The sequence below is a fragment of the Nannospalax galili genome, unplaced genomic scaffold, assembly GCF_000622305.1.
Source record: "Nannospalax galili isolate Female #2095 unplaced genomic scaffold, S.galili_v1.0 scaffold589, whole genome shotgun sequence".
Lineage (NCBI taxonomy): Eukaryota > Metazoa > Chordata > Mammalia > Rodentia > Spalacidae > Nannospalax > Nannospalax galili.
The window spans coordinates 2,520,667-2,534,903 of NW_008360324.1; the positions used below are offsets into that span (position 1 = coordinate 2,520,667).

The 14,237-nt window shown below is 49.6% G+C and overlaps 2 protein-coding genes across 3 annotated transcripts in view; both read left to right on the forward strand.

Moving 5' to 3' along the window:
- Positions 1–8,620, forward strand: part of Scnn1a (sodium channel epithelial 1 alpha subunit) — a 26,787-nt gene extending 18,167 nt beyond the window's left edge. For both annotated transcript variants that reach the window (XM_017796183.1, XM_008825432.3), the window contains 9 exons: positions 233–336; positions 684–847; positions 1,300–1,398; positions 1,593–1,710; positions 6,179–6,257; positions 6,342–6,399; positions 6,611–6,666; positions 6,800–6,875; positions 7,285–8,620. In XM_017796183.1, coding sequence (XP_017651672.1) covers positions 233–336; positions 684–847; positions 1,300–1,398; positions 1,593–1,710; positions 6,179–6,257; positions 6,342–6,399; positions 6,611–6,666; positions 6,800–6,875; positions 7,285–7,671 — 1,141 coding nt within the window. In that variant the 3' untranslated portion in view covers positions 7,672–8,620. The remainder of the gene's footprint in view (positions 1–232; positions 337–683; positions 848–1,299; positions 1,399–1,592; positions 1,711–6,178; positions 6,258–6,341; positions 6,400–6,610; positions 6,667–6,799; positions 6,876–7,284) is intronic.
- A 3,781-nt stretch (positions 8,621–12,401) lies between these two features.
- Positions 12,402–14,237, forward strand: part of Tnfrsf1a (TNF receptor superfamily member 1A) — a 15,566-nt gene continuing 13,730 nt past the window's right edge. Inside the window, exon 1 of the mRNA XM_008825433.3 lies at positions 12,402–12,713. Within this exon, the coding sequence (XP_008823655.1) occupies positions 12,675–12,713 (39 nt within the window). The 5' untranslated portion in view covers positions 12,402–12,674. The remainder of the gene's footprint in view (positions 12,714–14,237) is intronic.

Here is a 14,237-nt window from a genome sequence, read left to right on the forward strand (position 1 = left end):
AGAACTCTGTAAGCCCACCCCCAGTGATGTGCTTCCTCCAGGATAGCCACACCTTCTAAAACCTCCCAAAACAGTGCCATCATCTGGGGACAAAATGTCCAAATACTTGGAGCCTATGGGGGACATTTTCATTCAAACCATCACAGATTTCCTCTGCCTCATTTCATGTTCCTCTGACTTCCTCTACTTTCCTCCCTGATCCTATTCTCGCTCTTCTCTCTGGTCTGCTAAGGAACTATTCTCAATTCCACCACCCCATCTATGGGAACTGCTACACTTTCAACAGCAAGAACAGCTCCAACCTCTGGATGTCTTCCATGCCTGGAGTCAACAATGGTGAGCAGCTCCTGTCCCCGCAATGTCCTCTCCACTGCCCTGCCCACACACGTTAACTCACCTTGGGCATATGTCCTGGAGATGTTGTGTCCCTTCTGGGTCCCACCATGACATGCCCCTTCCATTCTGGAAGGGGTCTGCTATGTCCTTTCTCCTCCATAGCTTGTTCTAGGCATAGGAAGAGTTCTGTCCAAGTCCTTCTTGCCTGACCCAAGTTCACCTGTAGGTCCTCCTAGCCTCGCTGCACTCGGAGATGAGTGACTCTGCAAAGGGTGGCAGGTGGGCTTCTATCGCTTGACTCTCCTCCAAGACCCATCTCCCCAACTCTTCTCCTGCTGCATCCCCAGGTCTGTCCCTGACACTGCGCACAGAGCAGAATGACTTCATCCCCCTGCTGTCCACAGTGACTGGAGCCAGGGTGATGGTGCACGGGCAGGATGAGCCCGCCTTTATGGATGATGGCGGCTTCAACCTGCGGCCTGGTGTGGAGACCTCCATCAGCATGAGGAAGGCAAGCACGCTGCTGACTGGGAGTCTGGGAGGAGAACCTCACTGGAGGGAGGCAGGTGGGAAATGGGAGGTGGAGTTGACAGCCAGGAGACTGAAAGGAGGTCCTGTGGGCGGTCTCTAGCACATGAAGGTCTTTGGGAGTGGGAATTGGGTGGAAGGGCCAGCCAAGGGAGTCCTGGGAAGTAAGGTTCTGGGGAGCAGACCTCAAGCAGAAGTGCCAAGAGGGAGATCAGGACATCCTTAGGATCCCAGGAGATGCCATGGACTCGTGCAAGGCCTTAAAAGTGGTATAGGGAGGCAGTTTAGGGCTGCTGAACATGTTTTGGGATGGGGAGGCTGATGGGAGTGGTGGCAGAGTGAGTTCCAACCTGGGACTGTGGGAAGACTGAAAATCCAGGCAGAAGCCTGGGCCTCCTGCTCTGACCCCCGACCTGTGACTTCATGGGTTCATAGGAATCCCTGGACAGCCTTGGGGGCAATTATGGTGACTGCACAGAGAATGGCAGTGATGTCCCTGTCAAGAATCTCTACCCTTCCAAGTACACCCAGCAGGTGAGCAGACCCTGTTTTGTGGCAGCCAGCCCTGAGGACTGCACGTTGGTCAGTCCATGGGGGGATGCCAGAGGAAAGGGGGTGGGGTTGGTGGAGAGAGGGATGGTGGCACAGCGTAGGAGAAGAGGAGTGGCTCAGCTTGCAGAGGGTGGGGTTGGGCCAGACCTGAAGTCTCTTTCTTCTCCCTTCTCCAGGTATGTATTCACTCCTGCTTCCAAGAAAACATGATCAAGAAGTGTGGTTGTGCTTACATCTTCTACCCAAGGCCCAAGGGCGTGGAGTTCTGTGACTACAGGAAGCACAGCTCCTGGGGTAAGCCTTTGGTTGCCCGCAGCCCACCTCCACTTGCCTAGGTGCCCTCCCCAGAGCCCTTGTCTGGGATGGCTCACTCCCACCTGTCCTAGTTTCCAGCTCCACCTTGCTTTTTGACCCTTAGTCTCTGGTCCTCCCTCTCTCCTCCCTCTCTCTTTTGGTTTGTGTGTATTTGTGAAGGGATTGCCTGTTTAAAAATAACCTGCAGCAGAAGGAAGGAAGCCCATGAGTGTGATCTGCTCTCCTGCTGTGGTTTCAGTGCCTACCGCATCCCTGCTTGTGTGTCGGTGTGGCGTGCTGGGCAGGGCAGGTTCCTGAGGTGCTGGGTGGAACAGGGGCCCAGGAAGGGATGATTGGAAGTCCTGTGTTTCTATCTCATCCCTTCATGTTTCCCATCTTTATATTTCAGAATGTATGTACTGTATCTTTTCAGCAATCCAGGGATGTAGTTTTTTTAAAAAAAATTTATTTTTTAAAAATTTTATGTGTATGCGTGTATTGCCTGCATGTAGGTAAGTACACCCATGTTGTGCAATGCCTGGAGGCTGCTGGATCCCATGGGACTGGAGTTAGGGACAGTTGTTAGCTGCCGTGTGGGTGCTGGGATTCGAACCCAGGTCTTCTGCAAGAACAACCAGTGTTCTTAACTGCTGAGCTATCTCTCCAGCCTAGGATGTAGTTTTTAAATATTTTATTTATTATTTTTATTTTATTTTATGTGTATGAGTATATTGTCTACATGTATGTAAGTGCACCCGTGTTGTGCAGTGCCCGTGGAGATCAGAAGAGGGCATCAGATTCCCTGGAACTGGAGTTATTGATGGTCGTTAGCTGCCATGTGGTGGGAACTGAAACCCGGTCCTCTGCAAGAGCAGCCAGTGCTCTTAACTGCTGAGTCATCTCTCCAACCCTGGAATGTAGTTATTTATTTATTTTTATGTGTATAAATGTTATGCTTGCATGTATGTAAGTGCACCTGTGTCATACAGTGCCTGAGGAGGACAGAAGAGGGCATTGGATCCCCTGGAGCTGGAGTTACAGACGGTTGTTAGCCACCATGTGGTTGCTGCGATTTGAACCCAGATCTTCTGCAAGAACAGTCAGTGATCTTAACTGCTTAGCCATCCCTCTGGCCCCAGGGATGTAGTTTTTAAAAACCATTTATTTATCTATCTGTCTATCTCTCTTGTATGTGCAAATGTGTGTGTGTGTGTGTGTGTGTGTGTGTGTGTGTGTGTGTGGTAAGAATGTGGAGGTCAGAGGACCATTTGCAGGAGTTGGTTCTTCTACTGTGTGGATGACCGAACTCAAGTTGTCAGGCTCAGGGATAAGTACCTTTACCCACTGAACTCCCAGGGATGTAATTTGTAAATCAAATGCACACATAGGGCTTCCTTAGTTTAGAAGTGTTTTTACCCAGAGGAGGGCACAATCAAACATGTTGGAGAACCCTGGAGTCTCCTGCTTATCCTGGCATAAGCGTGGACACACCCTTTTCCTAGAATGCTGGGAGAAAGACAATTCCAACAGGAAAATATGCATGTTCCAAGCACCTCTGGCATTACTCATCATTCATTGGCATTCCTGATGTGCATACCCTGATCCGCATAGATACTATTCCTTCAGACCCCACCTGCCGGGTCTGCACAGACCCAGCTCTCCAGTAGTATGAGAAGGGAAGAAGGTGAGCTAGGGCCATTGTTGGAGGGGACAAGGCACCAGATACTGCGGACACAGGGGGCCTCAGTGGCGTTGTCCCGCCTGCCCCGTCCCTCTGCCTGTGGTGTCTTTCTGCCTCCTCTCTTGCCTGGGCTACTTCTACCCACTCTTCTCTTGCTGCCACTCTTTCCAGGGGAGGCCTCCTACCTCCTGTCTCCAGTTCTAGAGGATCGGGGAACATCAGAACTGGGGGGAACTCAGAGGCCACTTGATATCACCCCCTTTCTCAGATGGGCAGATGGGGGTCTGGAGGGGAGGGAGGACATGAGTCCTAGCATGGCCAGGGCAGTGGGTGCTGGCTTCGGGATGGCTGCCCTCTTTTCCTCCCTGCGTTCAAGTTCTTGTGGTTTTGATAATCTGTGAGAGAATAATGATGCTAGCTGCTGGGAAGTGAAGATCCTCATCCTCCCTTGAGAGGACAAGCCTGATGCCTTTTCATAAGTCTTCCTCCCCAGAGAAGACAGCCCGGCTGTTTCCCATTTGTTTCCAGCCCTGGTGGATGGTGGTTTGGGTCAGAAATGGAGAACTTTGGACTGAGTGGCTGAGATAGCGATGATAACAAAATAATCTTACTTAGGGCAGGCAGATGGCTCAGTGGTAAAGGCGCTTAACAGGCCTGATGACCTGAACCCATGTAAAGGTGGAAGGAGAGAACTGACTTCACAAAATTGTCCTCTGACCTACATATGTCTGCTGTGGCATGCCCTACTCCTCTCTCTGTCTCTGTCTCTGTCTCTCTCTGTCTCTGTCTCTCTCTCTCTCTCAAATAATAACAAATAAAGGTAGAAAAATAACCTTCCTTAGAGCTTGCCCAGTGCCATTGGAGGGGACTCCACAGTCCTATTCCTCTTTTCCTTTCTTTGTTTTATTGAGATGACTCATATCTGACAGCATTCACTCACTAAAACTGTGTGGTTTAAATTACTCTCAAGGACTGGAGAGATGGCTCAGCAGTTAAGAGCATTGGCTGCTCTTACAGAGGACCAAGGTTCCGATCCCAACATCCACATGGTGGCTAACAACCGTCTCTAACTCTAGTTCCAGGAGATCCAAAGCCTTCTTCTGGCCTTTGCAAGCATTGGATACAAGGATGTACTTACACACATGTAGGCAAAACACTCATACACATAAAAAAAAAACCTAAATAAAATCACTTTTAAAAGAAACCTTCCACCCATTAGCAGTCCCCAAGCTCCCCAGCCCCGACTGCCAGCCCTGGGCAGCCAATAGCCCCTGTACTGAACATGTCATATAGATGGAGTTGTGTAACATATAGCCTTTGCCATTGACTTCTGTTACTCAGCATAGTATTGTCAGAGTTCATTCACACTGTAGCTTGTGCCAACACTTTATTCCTTGTTGTGACTGAATCATATTCCATTATATGGCTATAATACTCTTGTTTGTTTTTAAGGCAGGATCTCACACTCTAGCCCAGGCTGGCTTCCAACTTGTGGCAATCCTCCTGTCTCACAAGTGCTGGAATTCTAAGTGTGCACCACCATACCTGGCTCTGTACTGTTTTGTTTATTCACTTGGGTTGTTTCTAATTTGAGGCTTTGTGACTAATGCTGCCATGAGCATTCGTGGGCCTGTTTTTCTGTGGGCATGCTTTCAGGTCTCTCTGTATCTATCTAGGAATATGACTGCTGGGCTCATATGGTAACTGTTCAACCTTTTTGAGGAGCTATCATACTGTTTTCCAAGGCAGCTCTATCACCTCATATTCCCAGTAGCAGCAAATAAGGTCCCAGTCTCTCTACATCCTTATAGTACTTGTTAGTGTCTTTTTAGTTTTCAACAGTAGCCTTCCTAGTGACTGTAAAGGCATGTCTTTTAAAAATATTTTATTTATTATTATTTCACATGTATGAGTATATTGCCTACATGTATGTAAGTGCATCTGCGTTGTGCAGCGAAATGCCCACAGAGCTCAGAAGTGGGCATTGGATCCCCTGGAACTGGAGTTGCTGATGGTTGTTAGCCATCATGTGAGTGCTGGGAACCAAATCTGTGTCCTCCGCAAGAGCAGCCAGTGCTCTTAACTGCTGAGCCATCTTACCAGCTCCTCATTGTGGTTCAACCCCATTATTATGCAATCATTGTTCCCATTTTTTTCTATTTATTTATTTATTTGTTGAGACAAGGTCTTACTTTGTAGCCCTGGCTGACTTGGAACTTGCTATATAGACCAGGTTGGTCTAGAACTCACAGAGATCTCCTGCCTCTGCCTCCTGAGTGCTGGAATTAAAGTCATAAGCCACCATGCCTGGCCCCTGACTTTATTTTTGTGCCTTTTGAACATATCCTTACATGGGTGTGCCCCCCTCCACCCTGACTTAGCTTAATTTCTTTCTTTCTTTCCTTCTTTCCTTTCTTTCTTTCTTTCTTTCTTTCTTTCTTTCTTTCTTTCTTTCTTTCTTTCTTTCTTTCTTTCTTTCTTTCGTCTTTCTTTCTTTTCCCTGTACTCCTACTGGCCTGGACCTCACTGTGTAGACCAGGTTGGCCTCGAACTCACAGAGATCCGCCTGCCTCTGCCTCCTGAGTGCTGGGACTAAAGGTGTGCACTACCAGCCCGGCTTTTATTTTGGAACTTACCTTAATTTCTTAAACTTTTTTTTTTTGTTATCACACTTCTGAAGTGTTATTGAACTGCTTTTGTAAAGTGGGTGTCCAGTCTGTGTGGGAGGCTCCTGCATGAGGAGAAGGTGGGGTACCCTCAGTAAATAGAACTTATCTGTACCCACAGGCTACTGCTACTATAAGCTGCAGGGTGCCTTCTCCTTGGACAGCCTGGGCTGTTTCTCCAAGTGTCGGAAGCCATGCAGGTGAGGGGGCCCTTGTCTGAGTAGGATGAAAGTGGATGGGGGACCTCCCCCATTCCATCATGTATCACCTTTATCTGTTCCCAGTGTGACCAACTACAAGCTCTCTGCTGGTTATTCAAGATGGCCTTCTGTAAAGTCCCAGGTAAAGTAGAGAAGGGGGGAATGGGTGTGCATGTGTATGTGTGTGTGCACACACAGGTACACACAGATGTATATGGGCACACAGGTGCCAGCATGCATAAATGCCCTACGGCCTTGTGGATATTATATGTGTTGCTGATTTGACTGATTCCATCCTTGTAAAACTGAGGAATACAGAGATGACCTCCTTGTGCCTCCCCGTTCTTTCCCAGGACTGGATCTTCCAGATGCTGTTCTTGCAGAACAATTACACGATCAACAACAAAAGGTCAGGCTTGAACCTGAGCCCCAGGACAGGGCTCTTTGGGAGCCCTGGGAAGAGAACTGATTGGGGTGTTAGGAGGAGGACCAAAGGAGTTAACCCTCTACCATTTCTTCCCACTCTCTCCCCCTCCCCAAAGAAATGGAATTGCCAAACTCAACATCTTCTTCAAGGAACTGAACTATAAAACGAATTCCGAGTCTCCCTCTGTCACGGTAGGGCCCGCCTCAGGGAGCCTGTGATCTCTTGGGGGCTTGGGAGGGCAGGCTTTCAGGGAGGAGGCTAGGTGCCTCTGTAGGGCCAGAAGGTTTTGCACCTCAGAGGTAGACCAGGAGAAGGAAGTGGGATCCAGAGTGAGGTGAGAGGATTGGAAGTAGGGTGCTGGAGTGTGAGGTTGGGGTGGTGTGAGGCAGGTATGTTTGTGACAGATGATGGAAAGACAGTTCTTGAGATGTGCCCAGGCTTCTGCTGGACTCATGACCATGTTTGTGTAGGGGCTGCTGATCAGGAGTTGCAGTGAAGGGTACCGAGAGTCCCAGATGGTCCCCCAAGCATGAAGGGAGCTGGCTTTAAGAAGGAGAGGGTCCCTTTTACCTGTCTCAGGGTGTTTCTCTTTCCTCCCAGATGGTCAGCCTCCTGTCCAACCTGGGCAGCCAGTGGAGCCTGTGGTTTGGTTCTTCTGTGCTGTCTGTGGTGGAGATGGCGGAACTCATCTTTGACCTCTCGGTCATCACATTGCTTATGCTGCTGCGCAGGTTCCGAAGCCGATACTGGTCTCCAGGACGAGGCGCCAGGGGTGCAAGGGAGGTGGCCTCCACCCCAGCATCCTCCTTTCCCTCCCGCTTCTGTCCCCACCCCACGTCCCCAACCTCTTCCTTACCTCAACCAGGCACAACTCCTCCCCTGGTCCTGACAGCCCCTCCACCTGCCTATGCCACCCTAGGCTCCTGTCCCCCTCCACTGGACTCTGTAGGGCCCAGCTCTTCTTCCTGTGCTCTGGGGGAACACTGAGAGAGAAGAAATGTTCTCCTTTCAACCAGGCCATTGCTGCCCTGGTAGACTGAAGGATGTCTCATCTTGGGCACCTCCCAGAAATGCCCAGCCATCTTTCCTGTGTGGGAGGGAACTGGGTAAGGGGCCTGGGAAGTTGCCCAGGGAACAGTGGCTTAATGAGCTTCGCAGAGCCGCTGCAGTCTTACTTTTGAACACTGTTTTCTACACAAGCACAGACAAGTCTCCTTTTCCCTTGGATCAGCCAAGCTAAACTTGGAGCTTTGACAAGGAACTTTCCTGGGAAACGACTGATGAACCAACACAAACAAGGCATAGAAAGGCAGACACAGGTTTCCTACCCCATGACCAGAGACTGGCCTGGCCACATCGCCTTCAATGACACAGATGTCTGCTCCTCTTCTTGAACTTGGGGGGGAACCCCACCCAAAAGCCCCCTTTTGTTAATTCTTGGCAATTCCCCCTCCCTGACTCCCCAGGGTGGGGGCCGGAGCAGACCAGTGTAGTAAAGGTTTGGCCATTCCCCATCATTCCTAAGACATTTCTGGACTGATACTCCAAATCCCAGTGCCTCTGCCCTGTGTCCTTTGTACCTCTTATGTCTGCTTAGCTGTTTCTCAGCCCAGGAGCTTCCCTTACCATCTCCCAGAGAACTTCTGTGCATCCTCTCGAACTCTGCTCAAAGGCACCATTATTTCTGTTAACACTTCTGTTCCATCCTGTCTTCCCCAGAATTGATCCCTCTCTCCTGGTTCCCACAGCACACTGTAACATCTACTGTTGTGTCATTGTTGTGTTATCTCTTTGTGTTCTTTTGTGTCTGCGTCCCTGACTAGAGAGAGCTCCTTTGGTCAGAGACTGAGTTTTGCTTATAAGCATACTCCAAGTCTAGCCCAGTGTGCTACTTTGAGCAGGGAGGCAGGTATTCAATAAAAGCTTGTTACATAAAGCTATGTCTATAGAGCTGGATGGGGCTGCACAAAATGGGTAGGGAAAGGATGTAAATCCTGAGTCTTGCCTACATTTTTGGAAGGCCCTAGAGTGGAGGGAGGGGACAGGCATTCATGCTGAACTCCGGTCACTGTCATCAGGAATATTCTGCTTCAATTTGCTGAGTACCAGACACACCCAGCTGTGATACAACCTCTGCCATCCTCCCCATCACTGTCCTGGTGGTGGAGGAGGCCTTGAGTAAACTTATTCAGTGAGGGGGCAGGGGGAACCCTCTCAACTTTAATAAAGGAGAAAACCTGGCAGTGTTCTGCCTTTGGGATCCCAGAGTGGAGCCCTGCTTTCTTCATTTGCAGTTTTCTGCCCTTTCCAGTATCAGACCTGGAAATCAGAAATGACCCTTTCTCCTTGTCTTTTGGGAATAAGTCTTGGGCTTATTCCTATTCATTATGATCTCTCTCCTGAGCCAAGAGTGGTGGCACATGCCTTTAAATCTTAGCACTCAAGAGGCAGAGTTCTGCAAGTTCAAAGCCAGCCTAGTCCATATAGGGAGTTCCAGGCAAGCTGGGGCTACAGGAATACCCTGTCACAAAAACAAAACAAAACAAAAAAACAAAAAAGCAAAGCAACTAACAAATCAAAAACACATCAAAAAACAAAATCCCACAACCTCTGTCCTGAGGAGCCAGAGGAGAAGGGATCTTGTGGAAAGAGGGAAGGAGCAGGTGACAGGACTGGGGGTCATGACCTGGACCGGGCACGTGAAGACTTGACTTCCCTTTCCTAGACTCCAGCAGATGATGGGAAATGGTGCCATTTCAAGTCTCCTGGGCAGAGCCTCAGGTGTGGCTGGCTGCCCTAGTCTTCTCCATCTCAGCTTGCCCCGCCCATCTCCTGTCTCCAGTGTCTGGGGAAGGAAGACCCGCTGGACAGAGGAACCAAGCTAGATATATCATGGAGACTGAAGTCAGGTTCTCCTTGCTCACCTGCACTACCCACTGGGGCCTGTCCTTATCTCACCTCTTGTCTGCTGGAGACTCCTAGGATGGGATCAGAGAGAGAGAGAGAGAGAGAGAGAGAGAGCTCATTTGTTTCATTTTCCTTATCAGAGTTTGTGGGTGAAGTGACTTGCCCATTTGTAATTCTCACAGAGCCAGTCTGGAACCCAGTCCCCCTTCTCTGACTCACCCTACCTCCCTGGAAGGTGGGGTAGTAAAGGGCAGGGCTGGATAACAGCCCACATTACTGGGAGTGCAATGCCCTTTGGATCCAGTGTGTGTGATGGTGTGCAGGTGTGAGGCATGTGACATGACGGGAGAGGAGTGACTGCTGTCTGAGGCTCCTTCCTTCATCCTTTGATCTGTGGACCCTAACTGCCAACTTTGTGGTTCTATATTATGCCATCCTTGGCTTCTCCATCTCTCCTGACCCTCCTCACCATCACTTTTTATTTTATTTTAATTATTTTATTTTATTTTATTTTTTGAGACAAACAAGGTCTCCTTGTAGCCTCAGCTGGCCTGAACTTGCTTGTGTAGACCAGCCTGGCCTTGAACTCACAGAGGTCCACCTGCCTCTGCCTCCCGAGTGCTAGGACTAAAGGTGGGCGACACCACACCCATCTTCACCATCACTTTTTGTATCCCTGAGGGACTGTACTTTTATTCTTACCTCCTCCACCAAACTAGCTGGTTTTTGTATATCCTCAGGTCCATCCATTCATACCCACTTTTCTTTTTAATTTTCAAAATTTTTATTATTTTAATTTTATTTTATGTGTATGAGTGTATTGCCTGCAGGTATGTAAGCACACCTATGTCGTGCAATGCCCTCGGAGGCCAGAAGAGGGCGTTGGATCCCCTGGAGCTGGAGTTACGGACAGTTGTTAGCTGCCATGTGGGTGCTGGGAATTGAACCTGGGTCCTCTGCAAGAGCAGCCAGTGCTCTTGACCGCTGAGCCATCTCTCCAGCCCTCTTCCCTTTTTTAAAAATGGAATTTCATGGAGCAATTTAGTATCATGTGTCTCAAAGCTTTAGACTTCTTGAGTAAATCAGCATTTATCCTAAACCATGAAAGAGATTCCCCCTTTGGTGCCAGTCTCTGAGTAATGACTTTGGCAGTTTACAACACAGACAATAAAAAAAGATTCCTTGTAATATTAAACATGGTACCTTAAAGTTGTTATTCATTATTAACAGAAATTATCGATATTGCTACCATTTGTAGAAGAGGTAGCAATCTGTGTATCTAATATGTATCTAATCATCAAACCAGCTGTAGGAGATGTGCCAGCATGTTTCTATTTTATTTTGTTTTAGTTTTGATCCTGGGAGTGGAATTGAGGGCTTTGAATATGCTGGGCAAACGTTCTATCATCAAGCTACACCCTGAGCACTCCCCCATTTATTTTTCCTGGCTTGTTCACCTTGGAAATTGACTGTTCTGAGGGAGGGAAGTTGGCTTCCCTCAGTGGGGGCACCTCAGGTCCATCTGGTCTTCAGTGTTCTGCCTTTGGGCTCACAGAGCAGGAAAAGTCAGGGTGGGCAGTCTATGGACTGGTGGGTGGGTCAACAGTGGATCTTAGGAAGGAAGGCCAGGAGCTTGGGTACTAAGTCCTCAAGCCCTGGGTTCTCTCTGCCTCAGCAGCTGAAGGACCCAGGTTGAATTGGCATACATAAAGAATTCTGGTCACTGTATCCCAAGGACATCTGAGTGAACAGTATTTCTGTGTTGGAGGGTCCACTTAGGAGAAAGCCTGCATGGTTGGGGATAACAGTTGGGAAGTGGAGTCTTACTCAAAGAGACAGAATGGTGGGGCCCTTGGAACTGGAGCCAGGAATCCAGGTTCTCCAGGTTCCACCTCTCAGCGTGCAGTGTCTTGAGGTTTCAGTTTTCTATACCTATAAAGTCAGAAGATATGGTGCATTATCTCAGGGTCTGTGCTAATGGATGCATCAGAATACTTGTAACTGGATGTGGTAGTGCACACCTGTAATCTCAACACTTGAGACGTGGAGGAAGGAGGCTCAGAAGTGTAAAGCTAGCCTCAGAGTATATGGGAAAAGGTCCCTGGGAACCCTTCACATTCCAGAATCATCTTCACAGACATCGTCTCATGGGTCTTCCAGGCACAGCTTTGTCTATGTGGGGGCAGGTATTTTCACTCCTATTGATAAGCGAGGAGCCAACCAAAGTTCAGAAATGGGGCTGCCTCGTGTCCCCTAGCTGCTGTCAGAGCCATGGTCAACAGCCTGAGAACTGTCTGGAAGACACAGGATGAGAGCCATGGGGAAGGGACTGACCCAGGCAGGGCAGAATACTAGGATTAGGTCTTCCTCCCAGCACTGGGTGGGTAAATGCCCAAGAAAGAGGTTAGAGGGAACTCTGGAGAAAAGAGAGGGCCAATAAGGGCCCGGGAGTTCTCATCAGGCATTAGACACTGTCCTCCCTCAATAAATCCCGACAGCCACCTGGTGAGACAGACAGGCATCTTCATCCTGAGAACTGGACAACAGGGTCAGAGGGCTTAGGTCTTGGGTCTAAGATCACCCATGCAAAGTAGAGAATTCTGAATTGGAACTCAGTGGCTTTGATTTCCAAACTCTAGGTCTTCCCACTTGGTGTTGGTTGGGAGTCTTTGGATTAGTGGTTTCGGGGCACAGAGCTGTCAGGGGACCTGGACTACAAAGCGTTAAAGAGTCTGGGCACCCTCCTCTCTCGCCTCTCCCCAGGCTCTTCCGGTTGTGCTCTTGCAACACCACCCCGCCACTCTCCCTTCCCCTCCCACCTCCTCCTCCTTCTCCTCTCCACTCCTCCCAGCTTGAGTTTTCTCTGCATTTTCCAGACCGGCTCCTGATCGGGCCTCCAGGGTTCAAGGTCCCTGGGACTGAACCTGGATCTCTAATCCCAACTTTCAACTCTCTAGCCTGAGGCCCAGGCTGCCCTCGCTGGGGCCACCTGCTCAGACCTTGCTACTCCATTCGCCAGCGCTGCCAGCTGCCACCCTGTGCCCAGCCCCAATGGGGGAGTGAGAGGCCACAGCTGGCCGGACATGGGTCTCCCCATCGTGCCTGGCCTGCTGCTGCCACCGGTGAGATGGGGGACGGACGGGGGAGGGTGGGTTGCTGGCTAGGCACCGGTGGGCTGGATTGGGATCAGAGACTTGTCTGTTTGCCCCTAGGCCTGCTGGGCCTCATCTCACAGGTTTCCCTGTTCACCGGCTCTTGTTGAAGCCGGCTGCCCTGAGACAGGGGAGAAGTTTGAGAGGGAGGGAATTAAAGGAAACTTGAGGGGACCTGCCAGTGAAGGAAGTTAGGGGGGACCGAGACCTGGGACCAATGGAGGGCCACAGGGTAGATGGAACATAAACTCTAGGGATGAGGGAAAGGGGATTCCGGCTCTGGAATTAGACGATCCAAAGCTATGCCCCACTGGTAGCTGGCCCAGTAGTGTGTTGGACTGTGGGAAGGCCAGCTGCCCATAGAATCAGGCTGAGCAGCCCTGTTACTCAGGCAGAAGTTGGACACCGTGGACGTCAGGGTGTAGGAAGACTGAGTCCAGTTGTTGGGACAAGTTTGGGACACTGTATGGGGGGTTGATTGGGAGTGGAATGTAAAACTGGATAGAGCAGCGCAGCCAGGCCCAGGCTTCTCCCCTGGGGCAGCCTTTGCCCTGCTGCCTCCAGCTCTGCTTCCAGACAAGTGGTCTCTGTTGGTAATAGCCTCCCTAGGTGGCTATTACTCTTCTACTTGGGCCATGTGTCCTCCAGCCCCCTCCCCACAGACCTTCCTGAGAATCCCTTGGTTTCTAACTCTGTAGTTCAGATTGGGGAAGTTGGTAGCAGGTTGTTTTCGTCACTGGAAAATGTCCTCTCTGTCCTTGGCCTCTAGTTCATGTTTCTTCGATCTCCCTCTATGTGTTTAGAATCATTCCACTAAGATCCGCAGAGCTGGGACTCCCTGGATGTTTGGGTGGACTTTGCTGTGTGTGTGAACAGTGTCTCTAAATCCTGTCTTTCAGTGGTTCAGCATGGTCGCTGCCCCCTGCCCCCTTCTCCATATCTTATATTCTTGTCTCCTTCCTTTCCTGTCAGTCTCTAGAGCCTCCTTAAGGAGCTCCTTTGGGTCCATTCCCCTCACTCTTCCTCTCTTCTTTCCTGTGTTCCCAGAGCCCAAGCCATACCTGTCTGTCTGGTCTCACCTCTTCACACTCTCCCTCTCCAGCCTCACAATCTCACCTCATCTCCGTTGTCACGGCGGCCTCTCTTGGTTCTGCCTGATATTCTGCTCTCTTTGGGGGTAGATCATCTGGATTCAGAGCTCACGCAACACCCGTACCTTCCTGTCATCACAGTGGTATGAACTTGAGCATGTGATAGGACTCCCCCAGGCCTTAGTTTCTTTACTTAAAAATTGGGCTTATAGTGTTATTAAGATTGAGTAAATGGGTGCATGTCAAATAGTTATTCAATGTATTGATTCCCTCCTTTGTGCCAAAGGCTGTTTCAGGAGCTAGGATTACAGGTGAATGAAATCCCTGAGGTCAAGTTTACAGTTTATTAGGGAAAGAGGATGCAACAAATAGAAAGAATTCAGTGAACTTTAGCATATATATA